Source organism: Neovison vison, chromosome 11 (genome assembly GCF_020171115.1).
Source record: "Neovison vison isolate M4711 chromosome 11, ASM_NN_V1, whole genome shotgun sequence".
Classification (NCBI taxonomy): domain Eukaryota; kingdom Metazoa; phylum Chordata; class Mammalia; order Carnivora; family Mustelidae; genus Neogale; species Neogale vison.
The window spans coordinates 188,438,803-188,460,000 of record NC_058101.1 but is presented as its reverse complement, the minus strand read 5'-3'; the positions used below and the strand labels follow the sequence as shown (position 1 = coordinate 188,460,000).

General features: G+C 40.4%; 1 protein-coding gene across 6 annotated transcripts in view; it reads right to left on the bottom strand.

Moving 5' to 3' along the window:
• Positions 1-21,198, bottom strand: part of MTUS1 (microtubule associated scaffold protein 1) — a 168,988-nt gene that overhangs the window by 30,135 nt on the left and 117,655 nt on the right. For all 6 annotated transcript variants that reach the window (XM_044225500.1, XM_044225496.1, XM_044225501.1 and 3 more), the window contains one exon: positions 5,047-5,261. In XM_044225500.1, coding sequence (XP_044081435.1) covers positions 5,047-5,261 — 215 coding nt within the window. The remainder of the gene's footprint in view (positions 1-5,046; positions 5,262-21,198) is intronic.

Here is a 21,198-nt window from a genome sequence, read left to right as displayed (position 1 = left end):
AAATTTAAGACATGATTTTCTTGCCCCTCAAGAAGCTAGGAACCGGGGCGCCTTGGTGGCTCAGCTGGTTCTTGTCTGCCTTTGGCTGAGGTTATGATCCCCAGGTCCTGGGACTGAGCCCCGCATCAGGCCCCCTGCTCAGTGGGGAGTCTGCCTCTCCCTCTCCTCTGCCCCTCTCCCCTGCTCATTCTCTCTCAATTAAATAAATTTTTAAAAAGAAAAGCAGCTTGGGACCTAGGTAGGTCTAAAATGTTCATGCTCAATTGTTCAGTCATCACTCAAGGCAGATGACCTCATCTGGGGGGAAGCAGTACAGGATAATGGAAAAACCAAGGGCTTTTTAAAAAATCCTATGTGAAATGCCAACTGCAGTGTCCACACCATAGTCCATGTCAGTTTCTGCCTGACTCTCTTTGGGAACTTGCCCTTTAAGATACCTATCCTTTACTTGTAGATGATAAAAACACATTTTGTCACTCTGATACCGATTACCCGTTTCTTTTTATTCAGCTGCTCCTAAATCAGTGTTTCTGTCCTAGATGAGAAACTCTTTATAGTCTAGGTAACAAGTTTATTTAATCCTCTTTGTATTTTACCACGCAGAATTCCACACAATATGAAAAAAGAGGGAGGCAGGTATCTGGATAGAAATATGCTTTTCTACGCATGTGTTAAATGTATGAAGTGTTCCAAGGAAAAATTGGATTCACTATAATTTAATTAGGAGTCCCCTGGATACAGGCACTTAAGCTCTGGCTGCTGTCCCATCAGGGGGCCTGAATCTGTTAGCTGTTGAGAAGCATCCACGGCACAGTGGGTTTTGCAGAAAAGGGCCCTGTCGGATGGCTCAGATGTGTGCTGTCTTGGACCTTCTCCCCACCACTCACATGATGAATCATGTCCACTCTATTTTGTTCTGAGACATTTTTACTTATAGTAGACGGCTAGTGTCTTTTCCAAATTCACCTTATTTGGGTACTACTTTAGGTTGGATTTCACACTGGCTGTTTGTACAGAACATTGCACAACTATGTGCAAGGAGAAACCGAGGTTGGGAACAAACTAAAACCAGCAACAGTGTGTCCTCCAGGAAACAAAGTGTGGTGTCAGTTTCCAGATTGATGAGGCACTTATAGAACTTTTATAATGAACTATCACTATTAAATTTGCAACAAAAGGATAAGTCATAGTTCTAGGATTCCCTATAATCACTCCTTCTTATTCACACTCTAATGCTCTAAAACCATTTAGAAAAACTTAGCAATAAGATATGTATGTATATAGATCAGTTGACATCTACCATCCATATCTACCTACGTGTACATCATCCGTCAGTCACTTCTATAATGGTATGAGAGGACCAAAGGGTTAAGAGGAAAATTGTTCTGAAGAATTACTTAACTTTTCCCCTGGTTATGTCTTTCTTTGCTGTTTTATAACAGTGTCCTGTACACATTAGGCAATCAGTAAATATTTGCTGATTGGTTTTAAAGAGCAAAGAACATTCACATAACGACTTTATATGTTCGTCTTTACACCTGGGAATCCATCTTCCCCATTCATTTGTTCGTTCAGGTACAAATGACACATCTGTTACGTATAAAGCCCTGCCATAGCTGCTGGGGTGGGTTACTAAGAAGGAATGAGGCACAGATCCTGTTCTCAAAGAGCTTCTGGTCTTAAAAAGCAGAACGAGTGCAGATGGTTATCTGTAATACAAGGGAGAGAGTGACAGAGAAATCTAAGTGCTCCTAGAATCCAGAAGGTAGGCTGAACATAGAGCTAGAAGGACCATGAAATAAAAGAGGGAGGTTGTTTTGTTTTGAAGATTTATTTATTTTAGGGAGAGAGAATGTGTGTGTGTGTGTGTGTGTGTGTGTGTGTGTATGTGCGCACGTGCAAGCAGGGGGAAGGACAAAGGGAGAGAATCCTCAAGCCCACTGTCCTGCTAAACACTGAGCCAGATGCAGGGCTGAGTCCCTGATCCCTAGATCATGACCTGAGCCAAAACCAAGAGCCAAATGCTCAACAGACTGAGCCACCCAGATGCCCCTAAAAGAGGGAGCTTTTGAGGTGAATTTTAAGAAATTCAGTGGAGTCACAATTACATGGGCATTAAAACCTTTAAAGGCAGGTGCAAGAGGAAATTCCCGTACAGTGAAAGTATCCCGGAAACTCAATAAGAGTTTGCCCTGTTGTTGACTGACAGAATATCTGTCACCACGTCCAATCGAGGGAGGTTTTTCCTCTAGTGTTCCATCTACTCCTTCTCCCACTGAGCATCTCATAGTGTTTGGTTTGTGTTTGCTGGCGAAGCTGTGTGGGAAAAGAGGATCTTGAAACCCCAGGAGCATGCCGACTGTGGAAGGTTCATGCCACACGAGGGATTTAGGAACCAAAGGAAGAACAGATATGGGTCTTTCATCTCACATCCACTTCTGGGCCTTTCCTCACCGAGGACCATGAAAAGCAGGCCTGCCTGATCTATATAACTTGCATTTTCTACGTGGCTGTTTGTATAATGAATCCATGGGAATCCCATGTAGGTAGTGATGGGATGCTACTCTAAGAGCTGAACATGTAGGTATATTAGGGAGAAGGGCAGTAGCCCAGTAATGGTATTTGAACCGAGGATGAAAAAGCACAGAAGTTCATAGGTGATTTTGAGTTCCTAGTGTCTTAGACCCAGGTGCAAGTCCTGGTCTTCCTCTAACTATCTGTCTGCTGATAGTCAAGTTATTTAACAGCTCTATGCCTCCATTTTCTTCTTAGTAAATTCCAACTGGTGTCTTTGGATAACACTTAATGTCTAGAACTTCCTAAATATTCAACAAACATTATATCCCTCTTACTTCCCCTCCACCTCACTAATTACAAAGCAGGAGCAGAGAGGCAGTGAAGTAAGGCTAAAAAGGCAGCTCGTGCCAGATTATAGTCTTATATTTCAAGTTACACCCCAGAGTCATTCAGAGGAAGTATAATGTGAGTCATGTATGTAATTTTAGTTTCCTAGTAGCCACATTTCTTAAAAGTTTATAAGATTAAATTTTAATGTTTTATTTAACCCAGTATATCCAACACAGTATCATTTCAAAATTATTCACAAAGTATCTTACACCCTTTTGTCATACTGTCTTTGAAATCCATGCAAATATTTTAATGCTTGTCTGCATATCTTAATTTAGCCTTACTGTACTTTAAGTACTTGGTAGCTTCATAAAGCTAGTAGCTGCCGTGTTGGACAGGTAGGCTGTAGACAATGGAGAAACCACTGAAGGTTTTAATCAGTACAGTGGAATGCTCTGGAAAGATGAATCTGTTAGCAGTGCTTGGGGTAGATTATAGTGAAGTGAGTGCAGGCCTAAAGACTAATTAAGAAGTTATCATAATCTACTGGACAGGTATCCAGAGTCCAAACAATGCTGGACTCAGTATGAATGGAAAAGGGGGAGCAACACTGTGCGATGAGGGCTCACAGCACTTGCCTCATCTCACATGGGAGTTGAATGAGGGGTTCATTAGGCTAGATAGAGTAAAACAAAGTAATTGGTTTATCACAAAATACACAAACTAATTGTTTCCGACATTTGATATTCTGTCGTTTCCAATTTAGCTTACTTGGTTGAATAAGCCAGCTTTCCAATTCCTTCCTTACATATTAAAGAGAAACAGAAGAGCTATATACTAAAGTAAATAAAAACTAGGTAAATGGGGCACCTGGGTGGCTCAATGGGTTAAAGTCTCTGCCTTCGGCTCAGGTCATGATCTCAGGGTCCTGGGACGGAGCCCCACATTGGGCTCTCTGCTCAGCAGGGAGCCTGCTTCCCCGCCCCCTCCCCTCTCTGCCTGCCTCTCTGCCTACTTGTGATCTCTCTCTGTCAAATAAATAAATAAAATGTTTAAAAAAATTGTTTCTGGACAAAGCTGTAAAATGTTCAAGTATTGATCTTAACTGTCTATTAGCGTGGTAACTTGCAAAGGCACAGACCAAGAGCCTGGCTTGACCAAGTGTCTCGCTCCCCTGCCCCAGGCTGGCAACTATATCACCGTAGCTCTATAGGCAATGAACATAGGTTTGTTGGGTTGAGCTGAACTCCAGAAGAAGCAAATGGAATGGTTTTTTTCTTGAGATGTTATGTGACACCCATCCTTTTAGACTGTGATTTAAAAATATTTTAAATATTTTAAAAGCCTGGGTAGCCCAGTGGGTTAAGCAACTGATTCTTGATTTCAGGTTAGGTCATGATCTTACAGTCACAAGATAGAGCAAGCCTTGGGTCAGGCTCCTTGCTCATCAGGGATCTGCTTGAGATTCTATCCCTCTGCTCTTTCCCCCAGCTAAAGCACGTGTGCGCTCTCTCTCTCAAATAAATAAATCTTTAGAAAAAAAAAAATCTAAAGAACTCAAATATAATCCCACCCCAGGGATCCCCCCTTAGGCACCTGCAGTTTTTGTTGCTAGGCCAGTAGCATCCATTCCCAGAAACTTGGTCTTCTCATGAATTCTAACTAGTCCCTGAGCTAACATCCTTGAAGAATGTCAGGGAAGAATAAGGAAGCAAAGAAAATCTGTTTTGCATTTGTCGTACCACAAACTATTTTAGGAATGGATGGAAATTCTCAAGAGTCCCCAGACTCATACTGTGAGCTACCTCGGAAGTGTTCTTTAACCCACAAATATAATCAATCTCTTTTTTCAAAGCATTAAACTAAAGGTAATATGGAAAGCTGTGTACAGTTAGACACACAAAATACAGTGCAAAAATGTTAATGCTAATATAGGCTGGAGATGGATGTAATGATTATCTCATGCCTTGGTTGGTCTAAGGGATTCTGGAAACGAAAGGAAAGTAGTAGAAATGTTTCAATCCCAAAGTTTTAGAGAGGGACTCAGGTACCAAGGGAGGTGACAAAGCATATTGGGCGAATTCTACCTGTTCATACCATTCATCAACCGGAAAGTATTCCCAAGACGAGAGCATGAACACTGCCCCCCTCCTGCCGCCCCTCACCTCAATGAGAAAGACAGAGGGCAGACATCCTTACCTCAGAGAGCAGATGCTGAATCACAACTGTTAATGCTTCAAACTTGGTATTACCACAGGAAAGAAGCTGCTTGAGCTGCAGGATAAATCCACTTTGGTTCTCACATTTTGTTTTATACTGCGCCAACTCAAGCGTTTTTTCAGAGGAGAGCACATCTGGAGAGGTCTGTGTCTGGATACACAAACTTCTGGGATTCTTTTGCCTGCCCTTTTCAACTGTAAAAGGAATAAGTATACACAGGAAAATATGTGATTTTTTTATAATCACTACCATCTGGGTTCAAAGACAACTAGATAAGCCACAGAAATGCATTTAAGCTATGTTTATATAAGGAAAGCATATGGATCAGAGCAGGAATTAATCAAATATCTAGATGTTTGGAATTTATAAACACAGACAATATCTTTAGCTCTGAGTCTGAAGAGATTTACATGGGGCAGAGAATTATGTATGTGAAACAAATAGATTTAGCAATCCAGAAACATGGGAATTATATGCAAAATAATATTCACATCACAGTTTCTAATTTTCTAGGTAAATTGGTACAGTAACGTGACTATGAAAAGTCCTCTGACTCTATATTCCGATCACATATGCTGAGAGAAATATGGAAGTGATTGGACTTTCAATGCCCTTCCCTCCTCCTACACATTTTCTACAAACTTCTCATCCTTTCCTGCTGATGGCCTGGTCATTAAAAAGATTTATACTGCTGATGAGTCATTTCCTAATCTCTAGTAAATCATTACATATACTGAAAATCCACTCCCATTTTCCCCCTTAAGTTCACTGTTAAAAGGACTATACTCTTGACTATCCTTTTCTGTTTTCTATGAAACACAAGCTTTATTGTTTTTCCCCTCTCCAAGTACTAATAATGGCCTATGTATTTTGTTTAAGCTCATGCTAATACTCCAAATCCAACTAAGATGCTTTGCTAAGTGATTATTCACTTTCTATGCCACGGTGTCCTGGGAATTACTCTATTTTAAATGAAAAACTGTTCAGGGTTGGAACTACTCCAAATGTCTCAGTCACTTTAAATATCAAACGGAATTGGAAGAACACAAAACACGCTGCTTAGCTTCTCAAAATAATTAGGCCAAGTAATCAAAACAAAACTAAGTCTGAAATAAAGATACAAGAAACTAAAAAAAAAAGAATGTTCCCTTGTTTCAGAGGCATTCCCTACGACATTCACATTCTGTGATAACAAGCCAACCTAAGAAAATTTTATAGATAGGAATTATTTTCTCCAATTTTTCAGGGGGAGGAAAACCAGAGTAATTTCTTGAAGGAGAATAAATAAACCTCAGTATTCATGCTTCAAGAACCAATGACAAAAAACACTCAATATATTCTTTTAGAAAAAAGGCAGGGGTGGAGGCTCTCATTTTCTATGGTACTTCCTATGGTTCAACAATTAAAATTTGCATTAATACTTCAAGGGGAAAGTATTTGTCCATTAGTCTTTCTTAGTAATCATTAATAACTGTTTAGCACTAACTGCCATTTCCAAAGCAGATGAAGAAAGCAACCAAGTTCACAGTCATAGTATTAAAGTCCTGAAAGGAGAACTTTATTATAGACTCACATATTAATGAATTAATGAAAACTATTTTGCAGTTTGTCAAAGTATCTGAAATTAGTATTCCTTTATTTCATGTCATTTCCTAAAAGGTCCTTAGGAGCTCTATTTCTCACGTAACATGTAATAATTACATAGCGTTTTCCTGCTCACTGAGTATCCTCCCTTTTCCTCTCTTTCACCCACTTAGTAACTCTCCATAGGGAAAGCGAGGCTCCAGAGTGGGAAGGACCTTGCCCATGCACAGATGGCACCTATGCGACAGATTCAAAGTCAGAACCGAGGCCTCCAACACCCATTCTCTACCGCTGCGACCCACCTTGGAAAGTGGAGATGGGGTGGAGTTGTAACAGAAAACTAAAAACAATCATTTATGCAGTAATTGTAGTAAAATGTTACTTTATGCTTATCAGGCCTGTGTAGATAAACATCTGTGTTTTATATGTTTATACAAACTTATATAAGTATAGTTTTATATAATTTTATACAAACAGAACAGCCAAAAACAGCTTTCAACCCTTTGACCATCTAGAATTTCCTGTAACATACTGCAGATATAAATTCATTCTCCTGACATAATTGCTGTATGTCCTACCAATACTTACTGAAATATTCATTTATTTACTGCTAGATTGCTTTGAGTTTATCATTCCTTGAATCCCTTAATGATGTTTGACTCTCTAGAATTTCTATGCTAATTAAATATCAGAGTTTTAAAACTGTTAGATTACAATTATTTAAAAAATCTGAGACGTAAATATTTTATTCTAACATTTTTGAAGAAAGCATTCTTTAAAATTCTTGCCTACTGAGACTTCCAAATGAATTTCACTGGTCAAGTTCTAGTACATTATGTCATATGGAGATAAATTTAATTTATTAAACATTGTTTTTCCACCTTCAGGTTCAAAATACAGGTACTCCTCTTGTAGCAACAGATTTTATATTTTTCTTTAAATTATTTCTTATTCCAAAGTTAAGCAATAGCTACATATTATGTTTGGTTTCTTTATAAACTAAATTTCTTTCACCATATTACATTTTTAGAATTTACTATACTTAAAGTATTTCCTAGTAATATTGTTTGGATAAATTACTTGATATTGCTTATCTTTTTTCCTTATTAGATGGTTAATTCCATCACTAACATTAATGTTTTTGAAGTGTTTAGGAAATACAGGTTGGATTTGCTGATTCTATATTAGGCCTCTGAAACCATCATGGTTTTCGGTAGCTTCTATTTCATTTAATCCATTTTGTAAAAGGCTCTTCCTAAGCCACAGTGGCTTCAAATTCCTAAGACCTATTCTTTTCTTTAATTAAAAAACTTTATCGGGCGCCTGGGTGGCTCAGTGGCTTAAGCTGCTGCCTTCGGCTCAGGTCATGATCTCAGGGTCCTGGGATCGAGTCCTGCATCGGGCTCTCTGCTCAGCAGGGAGCCTGCTTCCCTCTCTCTCTCTGCCTGCCTCTCCATCTACTTGTGATTTCTCTCTGTCAAATAAATAAATAAAATCTTTTTTTAAAAAAAAAAAACTTTATCATCCGAAATGTAATCCCTCCCCATTTTTTTGAGGTATAACTGACATTTAATATTATATTAGTTTCAGATGTGTAACATAATGATTCACTTTTTTATATACTGGGGAATGATCACCCTAATAGTCTAGTTAACATGTTAGCACACCCTAATAGTCTAGTTAACATGTTAGCACACGTGGCTACCTTTTTTTTTTTCCTTATGAGAAACTTGAAAGTTCTCCTCTCTTAACAAGTTTCAAATACACAATACAGTATTATCAACTCTAGTCCTATGCTGTACGTTACAGCCCCATGACCTGCTTATTTTATAACGGGAAGTTTGTCCCTTCTGACCCTGTTCACCCATTTCACAACCCCATCTCACCCCTGAAAACAAACTTCATTTTTCTCAGATATGTCAGTCTGACAGTGTAAGCTGTTCCCCAGTTTGCTGCTGAGGATTCGGATGACTTAACATCCACAAGCGATATTAGCGACTCTACCTTTCCTTTATTGTATTTTGGTTGCTTTAGCTTTTCGTAACAAAGTGTCATCTGTGCTTACAGAAGTCCTATTCTCCATATTTTGGAACTGTTAACTGTGTCGGGACACATATCCTCTCTGGAAGTTTCAAAAGCTCTCTAGGACCCAACACTGTATTAGGAATGCTGCTAAGATCACTCTAGAATGAATGTAAAGTAGTTTTTGTTAAGGTACACCCTGGAAAACAACCGCTGGAGTCTAACCGCACCCTAGTTGTGCAAGGCGCTTGGTGCTTAGCTGCTTTTCATCTGTGCATTGCCTGGTTACTGTCTCACCCGCAGCTGCCGGGCTAAGGTGCTAACTCTTGCCAGGGAAGCGGGGGAGGGATGGCACCTGTGCTCCAGTAAAAGCCAGTGCCCACATGACAGCTGCCTCTTCTCTCAGGCTTTCGTCACTGCTGGAGGACTGGCGTTTCAAGAGTCGGGGAACCCCTCGAATGGGCGTGAGCTCTTACTGATCCAGCCACGAAGACCTCAAATGCCACCTCTAGAACGCAACTCTGCTCCGCCTCAGGGAGTGGCTGAAATTGACAAACCTGTACATCTCGAGGGTTTTCCAAGCAACCCACCAAGAATCTCAAGCAAACATTTAAGAAACAATTCAGGTCAAGTCTGTCTGCCTAACTTTATACACTCAAACTGATGTTTAAGAACAATAAAAGCTTAGTGATAAGCCTTCTCTGACACATGCTAGCATCACCCGTTGAATTCATAGCTGGTCAGCAAGAATCTATCCTACTGAGAAACCTACGCAGGCGTGCGACAACGTGAACTAAAGGACTCCCGCCGCAAACTTGACGAGATCAAAACACAGCCGAAATGTCCAGATAGAAGACTGGTTAGACAAACTTATGGTACAGTCATATAGTGAAATATCACAGCTGTAACAGAAGTAGGGCGCGCTCTGTGGTAAATGAGAAAACCATAGTAAAGAGGACTGTAGACAGAATGCTCTGCTGTGTGATGATGAAAATATAAGAGCACATTTTCTATTTTGCTTATAAATTCATAACAAAATTATTCCATAATACACATACAAGTACTAACAACGCCTACCTTTTCAAAAAGAGAATAGGAATCAGAGAGGTATAAGATGTTCTGATATATTCTCCTTACTTTTTAGTCATGGTGTAAAAATACCACCTTTTCAAAATTAAAGAGTATTTTTTTTTTTAAAGGTGGTTAAATTGGGGGCGCCTGAGTGGCTCAGTCAGTTAAGCATCGCCTTCGGCTCAGGTCATGGTCCCAGGGTGCTGAGGTCGGGTTCCCTGCTTCTTCCTCTGCCTGCTGCTCCCCCTTGCTTGTGCTCAAGCTCACGTATGCATGCATGAGCTCTCCAACAAATAAATAAAATCTTAAAAAAAAAAATAAAGGTGCTCAAACTGAATTCTAAGCACCTAAATCGTTAACAGTCATAAAAATAGAATTAATCCATGTTTCTTCCTTGGAGAATAGAGACAAAGATCTAAATAATACAGGTTTTGTTGTATGTGACAACTCAAAATACATTCAGACTTAAGGAGGAAACAAAACACTGACGTATTCTCAGAGTACAGGTCTTCAAAATTTAACGTAAGAGCAAATCAGCAAACAGACTGCCCTCTACCTAGAGCTGGGAAATGAAGTTGTGGCCTCAATCTTCTGCTCCATATCTGTGCTCCCTAAGGACAAAATCGTGCCACGTGGTAGCTGATGACCTAGTTTTAACATCTTTCCCCCTCCTCACTCCTGGCCCAATTGAAGATCAGAGATGATGCAAAAACCTCCAATGAGGGCGCCTGGGTGGCTCAGTGGGTTAAGCCGCTGCCTTCGGCTCAGGTCATGATCTCAGGGTCCTGGGATCGAGTCCCGCATCGGGCTCTCTGCTCAGCAGGGAGCCTGCTTCCCTTCCTGCCTCTCTGCCTACTTGTGATCTCTCTCTGTCAAATAAATAAATAAAATCTTTAAAAAAAAAAAAAAAACCTCCAATGATGCTCAAAGCCAAAATGCTCATAAATAGGGTACTTCATAAATAAAACATAGTTTCCTTTAAACTCTACAGGAGCCATGATTTATAGGAAATTAAAATATGAACCAAACTTGTCCCTGTGTCCCCCTTTTAACACGTTACTGTTTTGGTAATGCAGCTCTATTCAACCGGGTGTTGTACATAAGCAATGAATCTTGGAACACTGCGTCAAAAACTAATGATGTATTGTATGGTGACTAACATAACACAATGAAAAAATAAATAAAATAAAAAATAATAAAAATACAAAAGAACTTATTATACCCATTAACAGGACATGTGATTTCAAAGAATCAACTTAGTCAGAAACCCTTAAAATGGCATATTTCCTTCTACATTGATTTGGACATTCGTCAACAAGATAATTACCAATATCATGTCTGATCCAATCGTCCTGGGAGTTACTCTAATGAAATTGAAACTCCATCAGGAAAACAAAGGTCATGAATCAAAGACATGTACTTACTTGAAAACGAACTGTTTGTTATCTTTGTTCCTTCTACTCTAAAACCTCAGTTTAATACAGTTTCAAACTAGCCTGATGAACTTATTTATCATCATCCTGAGGAAGGTAGTTGGGTAAAAAAGGAACTGGTCCCCTTTTCAGGCTCTAGTCACTCAGGCATATAGATCTCCAAGTCAAGACAAAAAGGTTTTGGAGAAAAATTCAACCATTAAGACATGGACCAACCCACTACCTGCTGGAGACACATCTATCTTACGGCCAAACAAGCCATTTACTGAATGTGCTGGCTTTCCAACTAGTCAAGTAAGAGACAAGACCTCAAGAACAGTTTGTCTTGGTTTCCACAAAATGCAAAACTATATACTGAGTTTAGTAACTAACATGCCTAGTTTTTGTTTTTGTTTTTGCATACCTATTAACCTAGTCATTTGCTCACCAAATATTTTTCCAAAATCTACCGTGGTAACTTTGGTGGGTGATGAAAGGACCTGTCGTGGTTTCTTGGGGCAGGGGAGGGGAGGCATGTAGAGAAGGTGCTGTTGGACTAAACAGGCATCCATGAAGACTGCCAGCATCTTGGGTGAATCACGGTTCCCTTGTATACATCTCTTTCTGTTCAGCTTTCACAGAATCCCCTTAACTGCACTGAAAACTAATATGTGTGGGGTAATAAAATACAGGTAATGAACTAGTGGGTTGGACAGACAACAGATACCATTTTTTCTGCCTTAATGTGACCCAGTGCTCCCAAAACCCTTAATTGGGACACCTATCTCTTTCAGTCCATTTCCTAGGCATTGGCTGACGGATGCTCATGCCGGGATATCCCATGAAAACAAAGCATTAAAAGGAAATTATTGGGAAATACATGTTCTAATAAGAGGGAGGACCCAGTTATAACCAATCGCCCAGATGTCTACTGTTCATTCAACCAATATCAATTGGCTGTGCTTCTGACAAACTGCTCCCTGCTCTTAAGGAACCTGCATGCATCTGAGAGGGAGAGGCCATCAGCAATGGCAATACGATTTGATAATTAGCTAACAGAACCACATGCAGAGTGTGGTGAGTCCAGGTGGAGAAACACCTAGATCCGGGGCAGTCAGGATAAGGGTTCAGGAGGCAGAGTTTGCATGGCCATGTGCACATCTGGGAGACAGAGAAGGAACAAAGGCCAGCAGAGGCACTGGGGGACAGGGGGGCCCTGGATACTCCCGAGGTTAAAGCACAGTGAGGGGGCTGAGGCATAATCAGGGAGCTGACACATGGGCCACACAAGGTTTTATCATGGAGGTGGCCAAGTGGGGGTCTGAGGGCACCATAAAAGAGAGGAGAGGAGCCCCGTGAGGTCAGGAGGAAGAGAAGCCATGGGTCAGCAGCAGCGAGAACAGGCAGGAAATGGTGCGTGTGTTTACGAGGCAGAAGAGGGGGACTTTGTGACCAGTTGGATCAAGGGGAGCGCAGGAGGAGTCACGAGTTTCCAGCTAGGAAATAACACAAGATGAGTAGCTGAGCCCGTGGGAACGAGCATGAGGGCGGAGAGAGGGGAAGCATCTGGTGTGGGACACAGTGAGGAAGGCATTAGGACATTCTCTGACACAGCTCTTCCTGCTCCTAAAAGGGTCCATTCTAAACTCACCTGCTCTGTAACACTCTCCAAATTTAATCACCTGCAGTGTCTTTTGCCTGAGAAGCAATCAGCTCTTTATCTCCTACTGTCCAGAATACTGCCCCTTACACACGAGTATGAACCCACACTTCCTACTTGCCTCAGTGGAACAATAAACCCATGGTAACCCGTGTCATCTCACCAAGATGTTTAGCTTGTCATTCATGTCATCAATTATTACCTTAAATTTATGTAAACATTTGTAGTGTTCCTTTCATTATTTGTTTACTCTAAAAGATAGTAATCACAATTTAGAAGCCACATACAATTTTTTCTAGCCTAGGCAGGTATGGCATTTCTTTATATGAAACCATTCAAGCCCAGGAAAGTGACTCAAAGACTATTAAAATTACCTGAGCTAACTCTTTTTGGGGTGGAGGGTGAGACTTTAAGACACCTCAACATTTATGGGGCACCTGGGTGGCTCAGTGGGTTAAGCCGCTGCCTTCGGCTCAGGTCATGATCTCAGGGTCCTGGGATTCGAGTCTCGCATCGGGCTCTCTGCTCAGCAGGGAGCCTGCTTCCCTTCCTCTCTCTCTGCCTCCCTCTCTGCCTACTTGTGATCTCTGTCAAATAAATAAATAAAATCTTTTAAAAAAATAATAATAAAAAAAGACACCTCAACATTTAAAATTTTGCATTACTGTATTTTGTCAGAAATATTTAGTCATTACCATATATAGTCAGAATTTGTTTGCAATAGTTTGTATTACATGTAAAAGGGTTTTACTTTACATTTTAAAAGTTGGAGCATGGGGCCCCTGGGTGGCTCAGTGGGTTAAAGCCTCTGCCTTCAGCTCAGGTCATGATCCCAGGGTTCTGGGATCGAGCCCCACGTCGGGCTCTCTGCTCCACGGGGAGCCTGCTTCCTCCTCTCTCTCTCTCTCTCTCTCTGCCTGCCTCTCTGCCTACTTGTGATTTCTCTCTGTCAAATAAATAAAATCTTTAAAAGTCGGAGCACCTGGGTGGCTCAGTTGGTTAAGTGTCTGCCTTTAGCTCAGCTGATGATTGCAGTGTCCTGGACAGAGCCCTGGTCAGGCTCCCTGCTCAGGGGGAAGTCTGCTTCTGCTCCCCACCCCCCTGGCCATTTATGCTCTCTCCCACTTGCATGCTCCCTCAAATAAATAAAATCTTAAAAAAAATAATTTTAAAAGTAGATTATAAAACAGAAAGTATATTCATACTAAAAAGTCCCATTTCAGAATAATTTTTTCTCCAAAACAAAAAAAATAAAAACAGCAACAACAACAAAAAATCAGAACTCCAAACTTGACCTTAACCATTTTACATGTACCTGGCAGATAATAAGCAAATTTCTCATGTTCTTAAAATGGACTACAAACTATAAAGAAAACAAATTCATTACATCCAGAAATACTTTCAAGAAGATATTAACCTCCCTTGATTCACTGGTTCTCTAAATAATCTAGAAGTTCACCTTAATGGTAAGTTTATGAATTTCAGGACTAAAAGAGTATACAAATGAAGCAGAGCAAAAAATCTGCAAGTAATACAATTTTCATCCTGCAGCGTTAACAATTCTGAAGATACTGAATGTAAATATCTTAATTGTAATCATCTAACATCAAAATTTTATCAGGTACAGTGGAACTTCATCAAAAAATAGAGGAAAAATCAAATTAAACAGGAAACAAGTAACTCTTGTTACTATATACTCACTATATATGAGCAAATTGGATAGGACTTTTCAGAACACAAGGAAAGGGATAAAATACATATCCACCAAGTTCCTACCAATGTGAACGAGAAGCTGTTTCTCAAGACAGCAGTCACTGCTATGGGCTTTTCCCCTCTCATTATTAAACAAATTACCTAAAATATTAAACTCTAGCCTTCATGTGGACTTCTGTTTTGGTCTGAATGATCATTTTGACTTACCCAAATTAATAGGTAGCTAAAAAACTGCTTGACATCCCAAAGCCTGCTTATACCAACCAGTTCTTTGGATTTCATACACCACCCCGCCAAGGTGCCTTTTTTTATTTAACACAGAGAAGAATATAGCACTGAGAATAACATTTTGTCACCACTTGGAACTTATTCCAAAATAAGACCAAAAATTCTACAAGGCCCTTCCCTTCGCAGTGCCTACCTCAAGCACATTTGCTAGCCTGGGATTTCTGAATGCTATCTCTTCTGTGGCTTTTACATCTTGAGCTAGCCAGCTCATGTGAGGTCACCATTGTGTCCGTGAGGCCATCCCCTGTGGGTCAGGGCTAACTCACAGCCACAGATAGCGTCCCGAACCACTGCATCTGTGTTGTTGCAAACCCATGTTGCCACATAGGAGACCCAGGAAAACAGCACAGCTGAACCCAAGCACATGCAAACAAAAGACCTGAACGTGGGGGCTGGGGGCTGGGGGGTGGGGAATGTGCCCAAATGTGCCAAAGTGGGTCAAAAATGTGTATTAAAGACCACAGGGTATATTACAGCTGAAACAAAAAATAGCCAATTAAAACAACCAGCATTAGAAACTTCTATGACACACAGCACAGAAAAGAGAAGTTTATTCTCAAAGTACTAACCAGCAGTTAAGAAAAAGAAATTGAAGAGACCAGGCCTCCAACTCAGGTCACCAGGGAACAAAGGGACAAAGACAAGTCTCTCACCCAAAAGAAAGCATTATTAGTCCTAGTTTTCCTAAGACCTGGATAATTGCTATTTATGAAAATAACACTCACATATCACTCGACTTATCACTTAAGACAAACACATGAAAATGACGCTCAATGTTGGAAACATTTAAAACCGCATCTGACGTCTTTTTACCTAATAAATAATATGCATATACTTTTAATGAAACATTTTTAGCTCTAAAACATGCTTTAGAGCTAACATAAAGTATCAGAATCTACTGTTTTATTTATAGGGTAGTTCTCGATTAATCAGAAACTCAATCAGAATATTTCAACTGTTCTGATTACATAGTTTCTAAATCTTCTTGCCACAGCGCTCTAGTTGCTCCTGGTGAAAGACACTGCTATGCTTCTTATCCTGACTCCAACTCCAAACTGTAATATATGATGTACTTCCCACGTTTGGGAGAAAACAGATTCCTACATTAAAACACAACTTTGTGTAGTAAAAACTTCAGCTACGTGAAACTTGTGAGTTACAGCTAACTTTTAAAAACTTATCAAAACATGGAATGCCCCGGCGGCTCAGTCAGTTAAGCTTCTGCCTTCAGCTCAGGTCATGATCCCAGGCTCCTGGGATCGAGTCCCGCATCTGGCTGTCTGCTCAGCAGGAAGTCTGTTTCTCCCTCTGCTTCTGTAGCTCCCTCACTTGTGCTCTCTGACAAATAAAGAAAATCCTTAAAAAGAACTTATCAAAACATCACCTATTATGAGTGAAAATTGATTTAGCACATCACTGCCTTCTTAAGTAGACTATTCTGACTACAGAACAGCACTTTTTAGCATCATAGCAAAGCTGTAGCTCAAAGACCACCACGGCTACTCCAGGAGTGGAGTATGGATCTATGACGAACATTTCCTGCTGAACGCCATTCACAACATCGGTTCTCAGTAAGTGCTTATCAGTGTGGCAAAAGGCCAGCAAGATCTTCAAGCCTGCTTTCAAGGAAGCCAAAAGAATGTGGATTCACAGTACAGGAACAAGGGGGTGGTGGAAGGCTAAGTCTCTCATCTGTTATTCTTGAATTTGGTCCCTTTGATGTCTTTTGTAATCTACAAATGATTGAATCTTTAACTTTTTACATACAAGTTCTAATCTGTTTTTTTTATGGAAGCTTTCTTTAAAAAAAGAAAACATTTTAAAAACATTTTATTTATTTATTTGACAGGGAGAGACACAGCATGAGCAGGTCATGGGGAACCAAGGGGAGAGGAAGAAGCAGACTCAGGGAGCCGAAGGCAGGACTTGATCCCAGGACCCTGAGATCACTACCTGAACTGAAGGCAGGCACTTAACCAACTGAGCCCGCCAGGCACCTCTTCTGAAACTTTTTAAAATAGCTTCATTGACTTCTGCATTTTATAATGTGAGAAAGAAACACAAGAGAAATTCAAGTTTATTTAGTGTCGCCTTGGCAATACCTACCACAACTGTATGAATGAAAATATTAACCTTTTGTTAACACATTTTAAATACATAAAAGCCATATGTCAAGTTGAGACATTCTTTCTCAATATATTATCACTAAAAATTACTTCATTTAACATCAAAATCAAATTACGTCCAAAGAGACTTCAAAGTGTTTAACTGAAATAATTAACAAAATAGGTAATCATTACCAAAACCCACACGTCATGAAAGAGAAAAAAATTATCAACCTCTGTTGCAAGATCAGACTTGTTAAAGGATATACTCCCCTTATTTATAAGCAGCTAATATCAGCTTTTGAGAATTAAGGGTTTGACCCTCTCTGGGTCAGATACTATTGAAAAACTCTCTCTCGTATCTGAATGCCCAGGAGACTGGAGAAGTCACTCAATTCCCTAGCCTCCCTTGTAGGTAGCTAACCATGGGACTGCAAGTTAGCCAATGAGATGTAAGCTTTGTGAGTTGGCACCACCCACCCACCCACCCACCCTTTTTTTTCCTGCCTGGAGAAGCAATGGAGAAATCAGGAGGCAACAGTCACAAGGAGGGAGTCAAGAAAATAGAGATGTTGATTCTGACATTGTTGAACCACTGAACAACATTTTAGGTGAAACAAACAAGTTAGGTGAAATAAGTTTCTTCTTGGTTAAACGGTCTTAAATTGCAGCTAAAAGCAATTCTTGACAGTCTCAACAATGAATACCGAATATAATTTGATGGTGGCCTTCTAATCAAACAATTTTATTCATATTCTGCCCCGTTCTTACTGAATAGTCAAAATGGATCTCTTTAGTTTGGCTTTAGGTAAATGAAATTTCTTGTTCTATTAATAATACCTCGGCCCCTCCTCTGGAGCGCTATGGTCCTGACGTCAGTACCTCAGAGCTCGGAGATGGAGCCTGACTCTGCTCTACACTCAATGCGGAGTCTGCTTGACATTCTCTCCCTCTCCCTCTGCCCCTCCCCCACTCTAAAAACAGTATTTCTGCTCCTCCTCAATATATATGTACTACACCCCTCCTCTTTCCTATAATAATCGCTTTTATTTATTTTTTAGAGATTGGGAGAGATGCAAAGATAGAATTTTAAGCAGGCTCCACACCCAGCAGGGAAGAGCACTCTGGGATGGATCTCACCACCCTGAGATCACAACCTGAGCGGAAATTAAGAGGTGGACGCTAAACCCACTGAGCCATCCAGGCACCTCTATAATAACTGCATTTAATCTCACTAGGTCAGGAAAACAAATCTAAGTGCAACGAAGTGCTTTCACTTCAATCCAATATATATATATATATATATATATATATATTTAACGTTGAGGTTCAAAATTGCACTTTTCATTATAATTAATACAGGTATCTCCAACTCCAAAGGAAAACAATTCTAATAAAACTGGTGGTCAGGAATATTTCTACTACAAATATTCTTTTCCTTCCATGACTCATTATAAAATTATAAAGTTAGAACCCACATGCAGAGGCAAAACTCTGAAATAGAGTGGGCTATTTTGGCAAAAGAGACTATTGCCAGCGTTTTGGCGAGCCAATGAAATCACCTCTGGACTATGTAGAAGATTAGCACTTCCCTGACGTGGAGAGCTTGGTCCATGCTGGACATCCAGCAACATCACTAGATGCTGAAAATTCACGTTCCCTTGGTTTGACGCTATTTACACAGGCCATGACACCTTGGATTGGACAACACATTCTGTGAATGGGTGCCACCCAAGAACGACATACTGGAGCACACAGTGCCCCCTTATATAGGGGGCCAATGAAAGGGACCCCAGTCTGCTTGGGTCCCTATGATCATCCTCCTCCTTGCTATCACCTCTCTGATGATCTTCTATGCTCAGGCATATTAAAATTCTTTTGTTTCCTTGAGGGAGCCATCCTCTCCCTAGCTCCAGGCTTTCCCAGGCTATTTTCTCTGCCTGGAACACTTTCTGTTTCTTGGCTAACTCCGCATATCCTGAGATTCCAGCTAAACCGGCACTTCTTCTGGAAGGCCTAGATAAAGTGAGCTTCACCGGCTAGGAGCTTCCCCGGGTGTCTAGCCCAAATTCTACCACAATCACTTGATGTTCTGTTTAACTATGGACTGTGAGAAGGAAGGAGTAATGTGTGACTTCATCTTGGTTTTATTTTCAGCATCCGGCATTGAACCTGGCACATGGTCCATGTCTAATAGATACTCACTTGTGAAATGACTGAATGAATCCTGCAATGTGAAAGACAGTCTGGAAAGGGGGGAAAGTGGAGGGCTGGCTGGCTCATCAGTAGAGCATGAGACTTCAGATCTCACAGTCTTGAGTTCAAGCCCATGCTGGTCATAGAGCTTAAACAATTTTTTAAAAAGATTTTATTTATTTATTTGACAGAGATCACAAGTAGGCAGAGAGGCAGGCAGAGAGAGAGAGAGGAGGAAGCAGGCTCCCTGCTGAGCAGAGAACCCAATGTGGGACTCGATCCCAGGATCCTGAGATCATGACCTGAGCTGAAGGCCGAGGCTTAACCCACTGAGCCACCCAGGTGCCCCTAATCAATTTTTTAAAAAGTTTTTATTTAAGTTATTCTCTACACCCAACATGGGACTTGAACTCACAACTCTGAGATCAAGAGTCACATGCACTAGAAATGGATCCAAGAGCCTGAGGTTGTAGCCTTAGTTCTGCTAGGAAGCAAGGGATGACCTTGGTCACTCACATAGAGCTACAAAATAAAGGAGTCAGATGAGATGATTTCTGAGGTCCCTTTAACCTCAAATGCTATGAATTTTTCTGGGTATAGTTTAAAAAATCCTGGACATATGACACCTGAAAATTCATCTTATCTAAACTCATGCTCTCCTTATCACCCAAATTCAGTTAATACTCATGACATGATGTTTTTCCTTTATCCTGTCCTGTAACATCAGTCACAGCTGAATCATGGTTCTTCATCACTTATCCATGACTAACCGGTTCGAAGAATCTGGGACTCCATCCTTTGAAATCTCTCTTTGTTTTTACACTCAGCCACTACTCTGGTTCTAGCATCCAGGTCAGCACACTGCCACTTTGGCAACCAAGGCCAAGAGCACCCACTTTATTAAGAATCCAAACATGAGTCATAATTATATTATATTATATTATAATATTAGATATATTAATATATATTAATATATATTCTAATATATATTAGAATATATAATTATATTCTTGTAGCCCATAAGAATCCATGCAGGGACTTCAATATCCATTTTACTGAGAAACGTCTCAGACCTTTAAGTTTTGTAATATGGGATAAGCTCACAAAAGATTCTTACTGGGTTAAGTAGAATTATGTTTTTTATGTAATTTTTAAATGCTTTCCACATAGGAAAAAACTCTCATTTCATTACTACTATTCACCAGCTCTAACACAATTATAGCAGAAGTCACAGCGGAGAAAATCTAGAAGCCAAGAGTTCTAAACGGAGGGGCCAGGTCTTGATCCCATTTCTGCTGCTGTGTGCCCTTGGGCATGTTAATCCACTTCTCTGGACCTCTGACTTCCTGGTGTAGAAGAAGGTAAACTAGAGCACGGCTAAGTGCACTCAGGCTCCATGAATGTCACTGCAGCCAAATGAATATTGCCAAGTGTTTCTACAGAAATTCCAAAAACAAAAGCTACCTAAAATAGCAACTATAAGTCAAAGTCTGATAATAAAAGCCTTTTATCTTTTGCTTAAGCTGCTTGGAAATTTATCTGCTCCATGAAAATACAATAAATGACCTAAAATGTTCGCCAGAAGAAGACTGGTTAAAAAGATCATGGCGCCCATGATGAGTAAAAAGCAGAGGGAGAGAAACATGTGTTGACATGAAAATCCAAGATACATTAACTTTAAAAAAGCAAGCTATAGAAGAGTGTGTGTGTGTGTGTGTGTGTGTATATATATATATGTGTGTGTGTATACATATAAATATATCCATATGCATATGTGTTTCAATTTCTGTATAACCAAAGAGTCTATAAAAATCCACATGGGGGGGCGCCTCGGTGGCTCAGTGGGTTAAAGCCTCTGCCTTCAGGTCAGGTCACGATCCCAGGGTCCTGGGATCGAGCCCCACATTGGGCTCTCTGCTCGGCGGGGAGCCTGCTTTCTCCCCTCTCTCTCTGCCTGCCTCTCTGCCTACTTGTGATCTCTGTCAAATAAATAAATAAAATCTTTAAAAAAAAAATCCACATAGGCTTACATATGATGAGCAAGTTACTGGAAGGCTTTGCAAGCACCCAGGACAGTGGT